At 31.3% G+C, this 14,331-nt stretch overlaps 9 protein-coding genes across 9 annotated transcripts, besides 1 other annotated feature; 3 read left to right on the forward strand and 6 right to left on the reverse strand.

Moving 5' to 3' along the window:
* Positions 1 to 132: 132 nt before the first annotated feature.
* On the reverse strand, positions 133 to 1,366 carry TA04245 (syntaxin, putative; the record flags this gene model as incomplete). Its single annotated transcript, XM_949976.1, has 6 exons — positions 133 to 220; positions 254 to 405; positions 454 to 912; positions 966 to 1,051; positions 1,088 to 1,130; positions 1,277 to 1,366. 6 exons carry the CDS (start codon positions 1,364 to 1,366, stop codon positions 133 to 135), a joined length of 918 nt encoding a protein of 305 aa, XP_955069.1.
* Positions 151 to 219: a sequence feature (1 probable transmembrane helix predicted for TA04245 by TMHMM2.0 at aa 278-300).
* Positions 1,367 to 1,722: 356 nt separating the features above from the next.
* TA04250 (uncharacterized protein) lies at positions 1,723 to 4,577 on the forward strand (the record flags this gene model as incomplete). Its single annotated transcript, XM_949977.1, has 4 exons — positions 1,723 to 1,857; positions 1,904 to 2,004; positions 2,038 to 4,128; positions 4,220 to 4,577. 4 exons carry the CDS (start codon positions 1,723 to 1,725, stop codon positions 4,575 to 4,577), a joined length of 2,685 nt encoding a protein of 894 aa, XP_955070.1.
* A 116-nt stretch (positions 4,578 to 4,693) lies between these two features.
* Positions 4,694 to 5,539, reverse strand: TA04255 (uncharacterized protein; the record flags this gene model as incomplete). The annotated part of the gene is made up of 1 exon (XM_949978.1): positions 4,694 to 5,539. The coding sequence occupies one exon, from the start codon at positions 5,537 to 5,539 to the stop codon at positions 4,694 to 4,696; it is 846 nt and encodes a 281-aa protein (XP_955071.1).
* Positions 5,540 to 5,796: 257 nt separating this feature from the next.
* TA04260 (uncharacterized protein) lies at positions 5,797 to 6,415 on the reverse strand (the record flags this gene model as incomplete). The annotated part of the gene is made up of 2 exons (XM_949979.1): positions 5,797 to 6,285; positions 6,320 to 6,415. 2 exons carry the CDS (start codon positions 6,413 to 6,415, stop codon positions 5,797 to 5,799), a joined length of 585 nt encoding a protein of 194 aa, XP_955072.1.
* Positions 6,416 to 6,481: 66 nt separating this feature from the next.
* On the reverse strand, positions 6,482 to 9,005 carry TA04265 (3'-5' exonuclease, putative; the record flags this gene model as incomplete). Its single annotated transcript, XM_949980.1, has 3 exons — positions 6,482 to 6,619; positions 6,688 to 7,075; positions 7,159 to 9,005. 3 exons carry the CDS (start codon positions 9,003 to 9,005, stop codon positions 6,482 to 6,484), a joined length of 2,373 nt encoding a protein of 790 aa, XP_955073.1.
* A 321-nt stretch (positions 9,006 to 9,326) lies between these two features.
* Positions 9,327 to 9,786, reverse strand: TA04270 (small nuclear ribonucleoprotein (E), putative; the record flags this gene model as incomplete). Its single annotated transcript, XM_949981.1, has 3 exons — positions 9,327 to 9,464; positions 9,561 to 9,650; positions 9,739 to 9,786. 3 exons carry the CDS (start codon positions 9,784 to 9,786, stop codon positions 9,327 to 9,329), a joined length of 276 nt encoding a protein of 91 aa, XP_955074.1.
* A 189-nt stretch (positions 9,787 to 9,975) lies between these two features.
* On the reverse strand, positions 9,976 to 11,773 carry TA04275 (lysine-tRNA ligase, putative; the record flags this gene model as incomplete). Its single annotated transcript, XM_949982.1, has 9 exons — positions 9,976 to 10,149; positions 10,233 to 10,359; positions 10,412 to 10,497; positions 10,527 to 10,663; positions 10,715 to 10,831; positions 10,868 to 10,969; positions 11,001 to 11,236; positions 11,307 to 11,478; positions 11,512 to 11,773. The coding sequence occupies 9 exons, from the start codon at positions 11,771 to 11,773 to the stop codon at positions 9,976 to 9,978; spliced, it is 1,413 nt and encodes a 470-aa protein (XP_955075.1).
* A 515-nt stretch (positions 11,774 to 12,288) lies between these two features.
* TA04280 (uncharacterized protein) lies at positions 12,289 to 13,161 on the forward strand (the record flags this gene model as incomplete). Its single annotated transcript, XM_949983.1, has 5 exons — positions 12,289 to 12,643; positions 12,706 to 12,776; positions 12,822 to 12,908; positions 12,978 to 13,048; positions 13,080 to 13,161. The coding sequence occupies 5 exons, from the start codon at positions 12,289 to 12,291 to the stop codon at positions 13,159 to 13,161; spliced, it is 666 nt and encodes a 221-aa protein (XP_955076.1).
* A 162-nt stretch (positions 13,162 to 13,323) lies between these two features.
* On the forward strand, positions 13,324 to 14,268 carry TA04285 (uncharacterized protein; the record flags this gene model as incomplete). The annotated part of the gene is made up of 1 exon (XM_949984.1): positions 13,324 to 14,268. One exon carries the CDS (start codon positions 13,324 to 13,326, stop codon positions 14,266 to 14,268), a length of 945 nt encoding a protein of 314 aa, XP_955077.1.
* Positions 14,269 to 14,331: the final 63 nt, after the last annotated feature.

Raw genomic sequence — 14,331 nt, forward strand, 5'->3', positions numbered from 1 at the left:
ATAACTGGTCTATATTACTATATTACAGAAATATTACTTAAAATCACAGTATCCATCAAAACAAACATTAAACTTTATCATATAAAATATACTATATATCAAAAAATGAAAGGTAATCATATATGAAAAATATTATAACATTAGAGGCATCAAGTAAGTGTAAATGAAATAAACACAGTACGATAATAAACTTGAGAGCACGATAAGCCATAGCACATACCTAAAAGGAAAATCATTGAATAAATATAATTACCTCCTTTTATTATTCTTTTTATTACTTTGTTTTAATTCACTTAATATGTTTACAGAATTATTTTTACTCTTGGAAACATTGTCCTCTACTTTACTTAATCCTTCCTCTTGTACACTTATTATACTTGAAATATCATTAAAAATATCATACGTCTAATAATAACATTAGTTATAGTATATCTAATAGTATATAGTAATTACTTGTAAGATTTGGTTTTTAATTTGTTTAATATTATTATTACGTATATTAACAATGGAATCAGAGAGAAGTAGTTCTTTATCATTTAAATTAAATAATGGAATTAACTCTTCATTAATTAAAATATCACCGGTATTATTATTATCATAAATGAACTCATCGTACACATCATTTGTATAGGTTCTAGAACTATTAGAATCTATAGCGGTACTACAACTACTGCTACCACTATTAATCATATCTGATAAGTTGTTGATATGGGTAATTTCACGTTGAAATTGGTTGTAGAGTTTTTGATAATTATTTTCATTATATTGTAAATTTGGAGATTGCTGTATTTGGAGCTCCCATTCCACAAGATAACCTTTCGTTACGCTAATTAGAGAGTTTACATTTTCCAATTTGTTCCTCAAAGTCTCAAGTAACTTATTCGAATAAAACTTGTTACTCAAATCTCCAACCTAACAAATATTAATTAAATCATTGTTATTAAGGAGTTAAAATAATTTATTACATTGTGTTGTATGTATAAAATATCAGCTTTAATGTGTTTAATGTTATTTGAAACTAATTTCTCATATTTGACATTCGAACCAGATTCTAATTAAAATTAAACTTAATTAATAATTAAATTACCAAAAGAAGGAACTTTTAATTTATTCAAATACATTTCTATTATCTATAACTCATTATAAAGTAATAACACATTATGAAACATATAACACATTACATGGAAAATAACATGTTGTCGGTGTAAAATAAATTATAATTTTAAAAATTAAATTACTGTTATGATATATTACAGTTAAAAAATTAAAATAAAACAGTATGTTGAGGAATTTTTAGCACCACAACCTGAACGTTGAGATTAAATGAGAAAACATATTTCGAATCCTTCAAATCTCCCCTCCTCATTATTTATTGATATTTTAAGTGTCCAAATTGTATTATACACCTTTATTGTGTTAATATTTCGAGGATTTATTAACACATACTCTCCCATTTAATATTTTACATTAATCTCTTCATTCATTAATTTACAGTATTTCTATAAATATAGTTTTCTAAACCAATAATCGATAAATGAATAATAAGATAAATCAATTCTTAAATGTGTATATTAATAATGGAATGTGCATTAGAAATGGATTTTGTATAGTAATCATGGAACGCATTTTAATAGTGGATTCTGTATAATAGTAATGAAATATTTCAGTTAGTTTTGGAATGTGTATAAATACATTCTGGTATGATGAAGATTAATAATTATTATGAAAAATGAAAATTCGAATTTGAAAGGATTAAACCTAGTCCACCCAGAAAATCGCTTAATATTCTTAAAACTTCTAGAACTCCGTAAATTTTATACCAACAAATCCTCTAACATTTCTAAATCTATCTCAAACGTTAGTTAATCACCATAATAATAATTTTATTATAATTTTATTTTAGGCGATAAATTCATTGAAATGTTATCCACTACCAATTACTAGTATAAATGACTTGAATAAAATCGCAGGAATTGGGGCAAGATTCTCCAAATTCATACAAGAGTATGTTCATAAGGTTTAGAATTAATTTTTTAGGTCAGTGAATCTGGCAGACGAAGCAGCCGGGAACATCATTGACTACGACGAATACGTAAACTACAACAAGTGTAACCTTGATAGAATTTGCGAGTTTATCAGAAAGAACTTCTTGAAGAAAAAGAACTATAATCCTACAAAGAATTCTAGTAGTTGGAGTTTTTTGTGCATACTAGGTCTGTTTTCAGATTATGAAGGAAATGAAACGAGACTTAGTCTGGAGGATATCGGAAATATATTTATTGAGTTTAGAAATTTCTTCCCTGAAGCAAGAGATTTGAGAGATTACATATTCTTGAGACAGTTATCTGAAAAAGGACTAATAAACTATAAAATAATAGGTTATGAAGGGTTTGAAGAAAAATTCCAATACAAACATAAACATAGGTATACATATGGCTTAACAGCAAATGGAAGAAGACTGACAAATAGATTAATGAATAAATTAGATGTTCCAATCACAAACGTACAAGGAATGCTGAATAAGCTTTTCTCGATAGGTGCGGCAACAATTTCAAGTAATGAAAATGTGGAAAATATAATAGAAAATCAATGTGTGAGTTCAATGAGTAATAACTCTGCGTTGGATATTGAAAGGTACAAATTCCCAGATGAAAATACAAATAAAGATAATTCCGAATTAAACACAGAAAATCCCCTAAATGATGAATCTGAGACGACTGACACGTTCAATTCAGAATTCAACAATATATTCAATTCTGAATTACACAAAAATAAGAGCACCCAGGAAACATGTAATATTTCAGCAGAAGAAAACGCGTCCAAAGTTACCATATCTGTCCTCTCTCAAGATCAAATTCAATCACCTGATATTCCTGAACCTGATCCTCTAAACTTAATAGATGTAGCATATCGTCCTAGCTCATATAATACGTATATTATGAAAATGAGTAATCAGTCATATTTCACCAATACCGTAAAAGATAATAATACTAATAGTTCAAATCGTGTTGAATCTGTTCCAGCCACTACCACAGATTCTTGTACTGTTAGAAACACTTTTCACACCAACTCTAATCCACCACAATTGAATTCAAACACTACACAAATGAGTTCCAATACTCCACAAATCACCACTAACATACCACAAACCAGTTCCAATACACTTCAAATCAGCACCAACATACCACACGCGAATTCTAACACTACACAAATCAATACTAGCATACCACAAATCAATGCCACAACTTATCAGACAAATTCTAATGAATCTCACACTAATATTAGTCTTTTGAGTTATAAAAGTGTTCATAGCAACATTACAACTAATAGTAGCTTCAAGAGTAATGCGAGTAATAAGGATGTTGTGAATGGTGAAGTGATAGACTTAGATGATAGTTTTGGAGATAATGAACAAGTTATCCCAGTAGAAGTTAATTCAGTGGAATTTGATAACGTAGAAACCGACGTTGGTGATAATTCCAATGAAAATAGCGATAACTCGAATGATGCAGAAGTGTGCACAAAGAAATTGGAGAATAGATTAAAGTTGAAATATGGAGTTGACGTATTTAAAAACGATCTTGACTATGAGATTATAACAGTAGTTGACAAGAGAGAAGTGATTAACAAGGATGTTGTACAAAGTAAAGTGAATATCGACACGCTTACAATAAGCCCGAACCTGATGAATAAGTATTATAATAAGTTAACAGAATATTATAAAGAGTCAGATAAAAAAATAATGTTTAAACAGTTGCCGCTGGGTGATGTTATATGGATAATTAATGTGAAAAATGTACAAAATTCCAGGAATAACCAGCAGGAAGACTCGAATGTGGAAACAAATTATTATATACTGGATTGGATACTGGAGAGAAAGACAACAATTGACCTGAATAGTAGCATCATTGATGGAAGATATGAGGATCAGAAGCTAAGACTTTTGAATTTGAAAGGATTCAATAGGATCCTATACCTTTTTGAGGACTCGTCGCTGGATAAAATAACCAATAAATTCTCAAAAATGGGAAACAAAGCCTTAAATTTCAAGTCTATCCAAACTGCAAAAATTAATACCAAATTCATATCTGGATTCAATATTATCAATACTACCAACATTTCTCATTCGTACCTCACTTTGTTATTAATTATCTAGTTATCCATTTTCTATGTAATTGGAACTACTTGTAGTAATTAAATTGGTTAATAAAATGTTTAGTGCGAGTATGTTATTGAGTATCCATAAGATGATTGAGAATTACATGTATGAGAAGTTGAGGAACATGTCAATACTAAAGAAGATTAACATACACTATTATATAAAGAGCACATACTTTTCATTTGAAAAGTTTAAGGAAGAGAATAGAAAAAAGCTGACATATTACGAATTGTTTGGAAGACAATTAAGGTGTATACCGAAGCTAGGAGAAAGGTTGACAATGTCAATATTGACAATGTGGCCAACTCCATACCAATTCCACGAAGCCATGAAGACACTAACACTAAATGAAATAAACGAAGTGCTGACAATAAATAAAATTAAAATGCCCAAAGAGGTGAGCCTTAAAGCAGTATAACAGTTTTAGGTATATAACATGTGTCGAGAGTTGTTTACACAAGGTTCCTCCTTGCACTTGGAAGTCGACTCTGATAGTGATAATGAGCCACTCTAACTTCATTTGGAACTAAAAAATTAAATTAATCTATTTAAATTACCCAGCCTCGGTTCTTTATTAGGAATTACAGGTTTAAATCCTACATTAACTGTTATCATAGTTTTAAACTCACTATTATATTGTTTCACGAGATTGAATCCATTGCTGAGTTGTGCCTTAACTTTTCTTTCGAGGATAAGTTCCACTAGAATACAGGCAGCCTTTTTGGTTAAGGTGTAATATCTCTGAGGGTTTAACAGGTTCGATTGACTGTAGTTGCCTGCCCTATCTTGACCTGAAAGTCTCCTTAAAGTTGTAAACTGTATCCTCTGCTTAGCTTTATCAACAACTGTGACGAAATACAGCAGCTTCACCTTCATCAAATTCACCTCGTTCTCACCAGCCAGAGTCTTGTCAATACACTTTAATAGCTTAGATTTATTAGGAGTTTTACTCTGAACCACCGACTCTGAACTGTTATTTCCGACACCATCTCTGCTTGCGATGGCGTTCCTATTCGCAATTACTGTGTTGTTATTTATTATATTTAGTTTCCGTATTTTTTGTAGCTCGTCTATTAGGCGCTGGTTTTCAGACAATAGCATCAACTGCTCCTGCCTGAGCAGCTTTAGCTGTACTTGCGAGAATCTAAATGAACCCTTCTGCTCTCCCGAGCTTATTGTAGCTTGGTGTTCCTCTCCGAAGGCGTAGACTTTCATTTTAAAAAGTGCGTTTTTCAGCGCCTTCACGCTGGCGGAGTTCCTACTCGTTATACTCACTAGTTTCTGTAAGGCTGCGCCCTTCCTCAGCGCCAGCATTGTGATTTCTCGGGACTGCTCCGATGTAATCCAGTCCGAGTCTGAACTCCTCGATCCAGACGCCATTTACTTTGTTTTTTATTTAAAATTTATTTTTTACAGTTATTTAGTTATATTAAGTCACATTGGCATGTATTTAACATACTTTGGGTTAGACAATTATTTAAAAATTACTTATTTTACATTTTCCGCAAATATATATTAATTTTTTAAAAAATAATATTTTAGAACATAAAAATAACAAATGTGTACTGTTGAACGGGAATTTCAAGTGTGGTACACGTCAGGCATGGAATACTTAATGTGTATAGGAAACATAACATTTATAATTTTTTCCTCTTCCATTTACTTAACAAATTTGATTCCTCAACCAGCGATCTTTTATTCTCATCTTCAGACGCCATATCCTCATCTTCTTCCACATCATCCATTTTATCTTCTTTTTCCACTTTTTCTACATTATTTTCCTCTAAAATTTCTAATTTCTCATGTATATTCTCTTTTTCCTTATTTTCTACGTTATTTTCTACTAAAATTTCTACTTTATCATCCGTATTTTGGGGGATACTAGTCAATTCATGTTTTTTATAATTAATTGGTGTGTATTGAGGTTGCAGATTATTGGTTGGTTGGTTTTGAGACTCATTGGTTTCATTTACATGATGTTCAGCTGGTGAAACATTATTGAAAAATCCACCAACTACAAATTTGTTATACACTTTGATGGTGTTAAGTATGCACGGGCTGTGCTTCTGAGTAATTAATAAGTAATATTGAGATTTTACCAGTTTATTGAATTCTCCCAGATTAACCTAATTAATTATCAGTTATTCCTTTTAATCTTACATTTCCTCCTTTCGAATCCATGCAACTCATGATATAATATATTGGCTCTGGCTTTATCAACATCAATTCCTTACTCTTCAACTTCTTATATATCATCTCAATTGACTATAATTTATTATAATTTATTAGAATAGAGTAGAATATGTAGGTTAACTTGAATAACTATGGAACGTAGTTAAATATGTATCTAAGTATTTGATTTAATACATTTTTGATTTTGATAATATGCTCAATCTCGTATTTTACACCATTAAAGAATTCACATAAATTCGATACCAAATAATTGTAATTCCCCAACTTCTAAACAACATTAAGAAAAGTTATATTGTAACTACATAAAAAATTCAATAATTTATTGAGAGTTTTACCATTCTCTTGATGAGCAATGCGATTTGATAATCTCTGATGATGAGTTTCTCAGATTTATCTAATTTTCTGGCCAGAAAGTTTCTGAATGCGATAATGTTCAGGAGTAGGTTATATGATACAAAGTCCAGTTCTGGGATTTTGATTTTATGGCGTTTCGAAATTGATTTGAACTTCTTATATATCTCCGGTCCTCTATCCACATACTGCTTCAAGCACGTTTCTCTTCCGTTATTCATCACTTGTATGATCTTAACTCTTCCATCCTCCTTTGATAGAATCTCATCCTTCAATGTATTATACAATGGTATTAAATAATGACTATCACAGCATGCATAATCCAACATCTCATCATCCAATGGTCTAATTCCACAATTCAAACAATTATAACTAATATTATAACTAGTTAAATAGAGATTCATATAGATAATTTTGTAATGATTGATATAGATAATTTTTATAGAGAGTAATACCTTTTGGACCAATTGGAAATTTGAAATCTTTTATTTAATTTGATGTTAAAATACTTTTGGACAAGCTTAGCTAAGGATTGCTCAGGGAGATTTAGAACTATGGCAGCTTCTCTCGTATCAAAGAGGTTGACGACAAATATATTAAAGTCACGCTGGAGCCAGATCACATCGTTACAGGCACCGTGCATAATCTTTAGTATCTTCGGGTCAGTTGTAAGTCTGTTGAGCTTATTCATCTTACCGAATATCTTGAAAGGGTCAATTATATAATTCTCCTGTGGTGTGCTTAATTGCAGCAGACATATGAAGCCTCTGTAAGTCTCAGTATCGTGGTGCTCCACATCCATCGACAAAATTCTAGAATTCTTCAACTTATCCAACATTGCATTAAAGTCAGACTCGTTATCTATTAATTTGTAGTCAATTTTATTCTGAACCGTTTCGTTATGTGACCCATTCAAACTTGAAAAACTGACTCCACAATTATTGACACCGTTTACATTGGGGGATAGTAAATTGTTTTTAGTCCCGCCTAATATATTAAAGCCTTGGTGAGTACTATTCTTCTTATCCTCTGACCAGAAGAGTGAGTTTAGTTCCTGAGAGTATAGGTGTGGGTTAACATGAATTGGCTCGTCTATTATTGATAGGAATTCATGTTTCGGGTAAATTTTGGGGACGAACCCCTTCTCAAAGAACTTGGTGTCCCTGTACGCACTTGAGTAATTCACCTGTGGGTCAATTTTGTTAAACTTCTTAATGCGACTATGGTTATTGAACCTTGTGGAGAAATTATCGTAGTGGTTCTTCCACTGGTCTTGTGGTCTCTTTTCAGTATTATAATTACTCAAATCAACTTCAATGTTATTTTTTGATATGGTTGAATTCTCCAAATTAATTAAATAGTTTTTAAAGCTCTTCTCAGTTCTATACAACTCATTCTTAACACTACTACTGGTTGAATCATCTTGACTTTGTGATTTTTTCTGTAGCTTTGTATTTTCTGGTGGATCTATTAGTTCTCTCGAGTACTGTGCTCTATTATGTTTCTTCAGTCCATATTCAATCTCATCAAATAGAACATCTATATAACTCGTATTATCGTCAAAGACGTGATCTGAGGTAAGTTTCTTGATCATATTTTCGATTTTGTTCATCGAATTCTTGTACATCTCCTTAAGATTTGAGAGCTTTTTAGCGTTTGGAGAACTAGCTGCGATTTCACGGTACACTGGGTTAGAAATTGCGTTTGCTGATCTAACCACTTCAGTGCAAGACTCAATAAGAGTGTTATGGAACAAATGCGGCTCCTTATCCCTACTAGAATCCGAACAAACGACATTTGACAAAGATGGCGATTCATCATTTTTTATAGAATCTTCCTTAATAATACGGGAAATTGGTGATTTATTCTCCCTAGAGCTAGATTCCTTAGATTCATGAACCACTTTCGTACTACTGTTTATACGTTTTCCTCTACTTTTAAAGTTGGAACTTCCTGGTTTATACTTTTTAGGGCTCAGATTTATTGACTTTTCCCTTTTAATATCGGAATGTACAGGTTTATCCCTTTTATTAACATTTAAGTGTTCCAATTTATGTTCCTTTTTAGGCACCTTGTTAGCTGGTTTATCTCCTTTTTTAACAATGGTATTTGTTGTTTTGTTGTTTTTATTTGAAGTTGAACTCTTGGGTTTATCCTGTTTATTATCAGAGTTTTCCGACTTGTTTTTTTCTTCTGAGCCATCTGATTTGGGTTTTTTCCGTTTTTTGTTAATTTTTAGTAGTTTTTGGTATTTGTCCGATGGCTGAAGTTTGGAGTCGCTTGCATCTACAAACAAATCCATTGTTACAGATCCTGATCATTTGTGGTTTAAATATTCAAAGATATGGTACATGATGTGTCCGTTATAAAAAACAACAACATACTAAAATACACTAACTGAGCACACTATAATTGTGTGACGTAAGGCGTTGGTTTTTATAAATAATTGGAATAAAATAACTGATTTTTCACCAAAATTTTAATTGGAATATGTTTTATAAAAATTAATAAAACATTACGAAAACAAAAACTATAAACTGATAATGAATTGAGTGATCATATAAATATAGCGATTAAAATTTTATATTGTATTAAAATTTATCAAACAGATTTTTACAATAATTTATTTTGATGTAGCTGCTGAAATTAGTGTCATACAGTCTCCCTTTAACAGAATCCTTCCAACGTCCTTCTTGACGTTCTTCTTCACATGAACTTCTGTAGCATTATCCAATACCATATTCATATACTCGTCAAATCCCTATTTAAACAATTACACTCTCATTAGAATGATATATACTATGTAGACCATTATTTAAGTAATAATACATAATAATTAATATATGGTGAAAAATACCCTGATGGTTCCTTCGATTTTAGTATTAGGCTGATCAAATAACCAAATTTGGACCCTTGTTCCGCCAGTAAAGAAACGGAATATTTGGTTCTAAAACAACCATTAACTACATAATGTATGATAAGATTCTATTTAAAAACTATTATTTGGAGCTGAAATAATTGTTTTATTAACTAACAATTGGTTGGGTCATAATTTTTTGTAACTTATCCTTTCTTTCCTCCATTTTTTACAAATGATTATCAAGTTGGAATCTTCTGATTATTTAAATAGCAATAAATTATTTAAGCAATTATTTGCAAGGTGTAAAATATTATATGTGGAAAATATTTTGAGTAAAAATATATTATGGTTGAAGAGATTATTTATGATTTGGATCATTTAATGGTCTCATGGTGGGGAAGAAGATAACCTCCTAAACAATTATTATCACACCTATAAATACTTTGATATTATTTTTGTCGGACAAAAACATAGCGAGTCTGTCGATTCCTATTCCCCATCCAGCGGTTGGAGGTAATCCGTATTCCAATGCTGTACAGAATGCTTCATCTGGAGGTTGTGCTTCATCATCTCCCAAATCCTTAGCCTAATAATATTATATAAAACTCTCAACTCATTGTTTATATGTCTAATTGTCTATTTATATATCTTTATATATCTGTTTGATACCTTTTGTTGTTGTTTGAAGCATTCTCTTTGTGTAATCGGATCATTTAATTCAGTATATGAATTAATTAATTCTTTCCCGCATATAAACAGCTCAAACCTTTCACATACATTCTCCTTACTTCTATGCCTACATACATATATACTACTCTATCCAGATATAGTGTGTAAGTGATGAGTACCATTTCGAGAGTGGAGATGTACATTGGGGAAAATCAACAATAAAAGTGGGTTTAACAATTTGATCTTCAATATAATGTCCAACGAGCTAAAAATATTAACAAAATTTGAAGATACTTGATCTATGAGTTTGGCTGGTACTGGAGGTTTTGGCATATCCAACCCGGCTTCCTTTATTGCTGTTAGATACTTTTCTACATTCTCTTGTGAATCGTATGGTGGGCTTAACTTCATCTTCATTTTATTCTCCAATTCTACACACCATTAAGTAATAAAAATTTAGATATAGAATGTATGGAGAATACCTTCAACCATTGAAACTCTTTGAAATGGCGGAGTAAAGTCAATTATAACTCCTTCTGCTTCAGGCCCATCTGGATGATATGTTATTTCATACTTTCCAAACAATTCAAACACCAATGCTAAAAAATATAAAGTTAATTAATAGTTTAATATACATGAAAGAAGTTCTTCGGTTAGTTTCATGAGGTCATGATAATCGGCATAGGCCCAGTAGAATTCACATGAAGTGAACTCAGGGTTATGTGTTGGATCAATCCCTAAAAAGCACTTAAACTAATGGTAAAATACCTTCGTTTCTGAAGCATTTTCCTATTTCAAACACCTTTTCAAAGCCTCCGATAATAATGAGTTTGAGTGGTAGTTCAGGTGCAATCCTCATGAAAAGGTCCAAATCAAGTTCATTGTGATGCGTTATGAAAGGCTTTGCTGAGGCACCAGTTGAAGTGGTCTTAAGCATAGGGGTTTCAACCTCAAAGAACCCTCTGCTAGTCAAAAACTTCCTCAAATAATCAATTATTCGTGATCTGTAAAAATTTTAACACATCTATGTTATACTAATATATTATAATAGTTGTAGTTATGGTAGTTGTATACCTGAGTTTCATAACTTTGAGACTATCATCATTCATCATGAGATCAAGGTATCTTTGTCTGAATCTTACATCGTTATCTTTCAAGCCGAATTTATCTGGCAACATGTGTAAACATGGTGATAATATCTTTACACTCTTCGGAAATACGCTCAATTCTCCTCTCTTTGATTTTCCTATTAATAAATCAGCTGTTTACTATATAGTACCTGGAAAACCCGTTAATCCTATAATATCACCACGCTTAATATTATTATAGGTATCATTGAAATCGCCTGTTGACGGATCATGGTTTGCGAAGTTTGCGAACACTTGGAGCTTAGTTCCTTCTGATTTAATATCAAGGAAACGCAACTTTGAGGAACTTGAGGCGATCCTTGATACCCTTCCAGCAATAGAGACGAGTTCATTTTCCAAATGCTCTCCTGCCTCAAGATGTTCATATTTATCAACATATTCCTTCAACGACATATTTACCTATACATCATCATCGTACGGTATACACATTATATCGAGGTAGCAATAAGGTTAATAGTATTAACAGCAATAATTAAATGTTTTACATGAAATTTGTGAGGATATGCAGTGCCGTTTTTGCGCCATTTTTCTACAGTTTCAAGCCTATTTTGGTAATAATGCCTGGAATCCTGTTCCTCAGAAAAATTGGTTACAGTGGTACTCATTTTTAGGGCCTAATTAACATAAATTAGTTCCAATTCTAAAACATTATACTTGAATTAATAAGTAGAATAGTTAAATAATTTATAAAAAATAATAAAAATAACCAAATATGTTCAAGAATCACTAATATGTTTAAGAATCATGAATATGTAATAATAATTACCTTTTGTAAATAAAATAAGTTTCTATATTTAGGGGACAAACTGCAATATGAAATTCGATTTAGGAATTTTTTACATAACATTTAATGGTATCCACATAATGTTAAGTCACAACCAATATTGTGTACTTTATCGCAATTTTATATGTTCACCTTCAGGATTTTATATAGAAAGATCCGAAGGCTAATTTATCTTTCTAAGCTAGTTAAAAGGCCTGATATTATCCCAAAATTAGATGAATTTTGGGGAATTGAGCCGAATTATAAAGTTCCTAAAAAATTCAAAAAACGCAAAAAATCGATCTCAATTGATGTTATAAAAGATGAAAAAAATGATGTTTTAAATTTTTTTGATAAAAAACCTGTGGAATCCACTGAGAAGGTCATAGTAAATGAAGATTTAACTCCTGAGTTAAAAGAGCATGAATCAGAACAGGATTATGAATACATAAACGAGAAGGAATTTTTTAAAGAATCAGTAAATGACCTGAGAAAACTAAGTAATTCATTTATATAATTTTAATTATATAACCTTTTATGAATTTATCTGAATTATCTTCAGTTTATCCACATTTGGATCCTATTTCTAAGAGGCATTTTGACGAGTTAAAACTAACAGCCCTTGGAGGAAAAGTAAGTTAAACTCTAGAAATATGGTTTGATTATATTTATCTGCAGGTATCGCATAACCGCAAGATGCCTTATAAGGAGTTCCTTCAGAGGCAAAAGGCTCTTAAAAAACACCTCGAAAAAAATAAAAAAATGGTACTACACATATATTATTATTATATATTTAATGCTTTATAAATTAAACTAATATTAAATCCTATTTAGGAGATTGAACTGGGCGTCAAGTTAGGACTTGATAAAAAGGGAGGATTCAGGCATGCTCAGCTCCAAAAAAGGTAAAAATTATTTGTTTAATTAATATTTTAGGAGGAGATTGAGCCAAAAAAGGAAAAATAAACCACTTTTCTCAACTAATGATAAAAATGGATTCTATCACATCAAACTTTAAAATTTTAACTTACTTTATCTAATTTTAATTGAATAATAAATAAATGATAAAATTGATAAACAAATCTTCATAATATAGTTTGGTATAGAAATCAGTGTGCTCATGCGTGTACTTACAAAAGTAGTTTTTAGATTAAATAAAATTTAATACATAGCTTTAGAGATGGATAATTTTACTTGTGATGTGAAATCTGTAGTTTGTGGTGGATTGAATCTCAATTTTATGGATCAGGTGTTGGATATAGTTGGGCCCTTGCCTGAGAGTTTCTCAAAAATTTCCAAAAATCTGGAAGAAGCCTGTAAAAAAATCGACAAACTAATGATATCCATGAAGTTTGAGCCTTCAGTTACTGATACAGCTAGTAAAATGGATCCATTAAACAAGATTGGAAATGCTACCATAGATCGCGAAATGTCTGAAATCAAAAGTGAGTGCTTTAAGTTAATTTCCAAATGGGAGATGATTCAAAGTGAGATTGAAGAAATTAGTTCAAACTTTAAGGAATTTTCTCTTAAAATGGAAAATTCAGCAAAGGAAATTAAAAGTGAAAAGAAAGAGGTGGTAGATGACGCAAGGGAGCCATTGCCTACAGATTTGAGCGGGAAAAGACTCACTGCCAACAAGTTGATTGAGGTGCTCAGATACTTCCCTGTACCTATGACAGTTAAGAGGAGAGAGGAAATACAGTTGAGGAAGGATTTAATTATGGCACATTACCAGTATAACTCAGCTCTTAGGTTCCTCGAGGAACTGAATCAACTGTCACCTGATGTTGAGGCTGATGAATTAGTCAGAAGTGCAACTATTACTGTAGATAATACTAACAAAATACTACTCAGCAAGTGTACTGAGTTAGTGGAGTTTAACAAGTTTTACCGTGAGTTTATTGACCGATACTTGATCATGCTGTATGAGCCAAAATCAGATTCGGAAGACTATGATATGGAGTTTGAGGCAATGATAACAAAGGCGATGGATACTGAATTAGGTGTTGGAATTGAAATTAAACATGAAGTGGAAATGTTTAAAAAGTGGACATCTGAGATAAAATCTGCTATTAAGATTATTTCAGGGAAACATAATGACGACACTAAAAATACAAAATAAACAAACTATAAAGTTTAATAATATTATGAAATCTTTAATATATTAATTTGGCAACAGTTAATA

This window comes from Theileria annulata, chromosome 3, assembly GCF_000003225.4.
Source record: "Theileria annulata chromosome 3, complete sequence, *** SEQUENCING IN PROGRESS ***".
In the NCBI taxonomy this organism is placed as follows: domain Eukaryota; phylum Apicomplexa; class Aconoidasida; order Piroplasmida; family Theileriidae; genus Theileria; species Theileria annulata.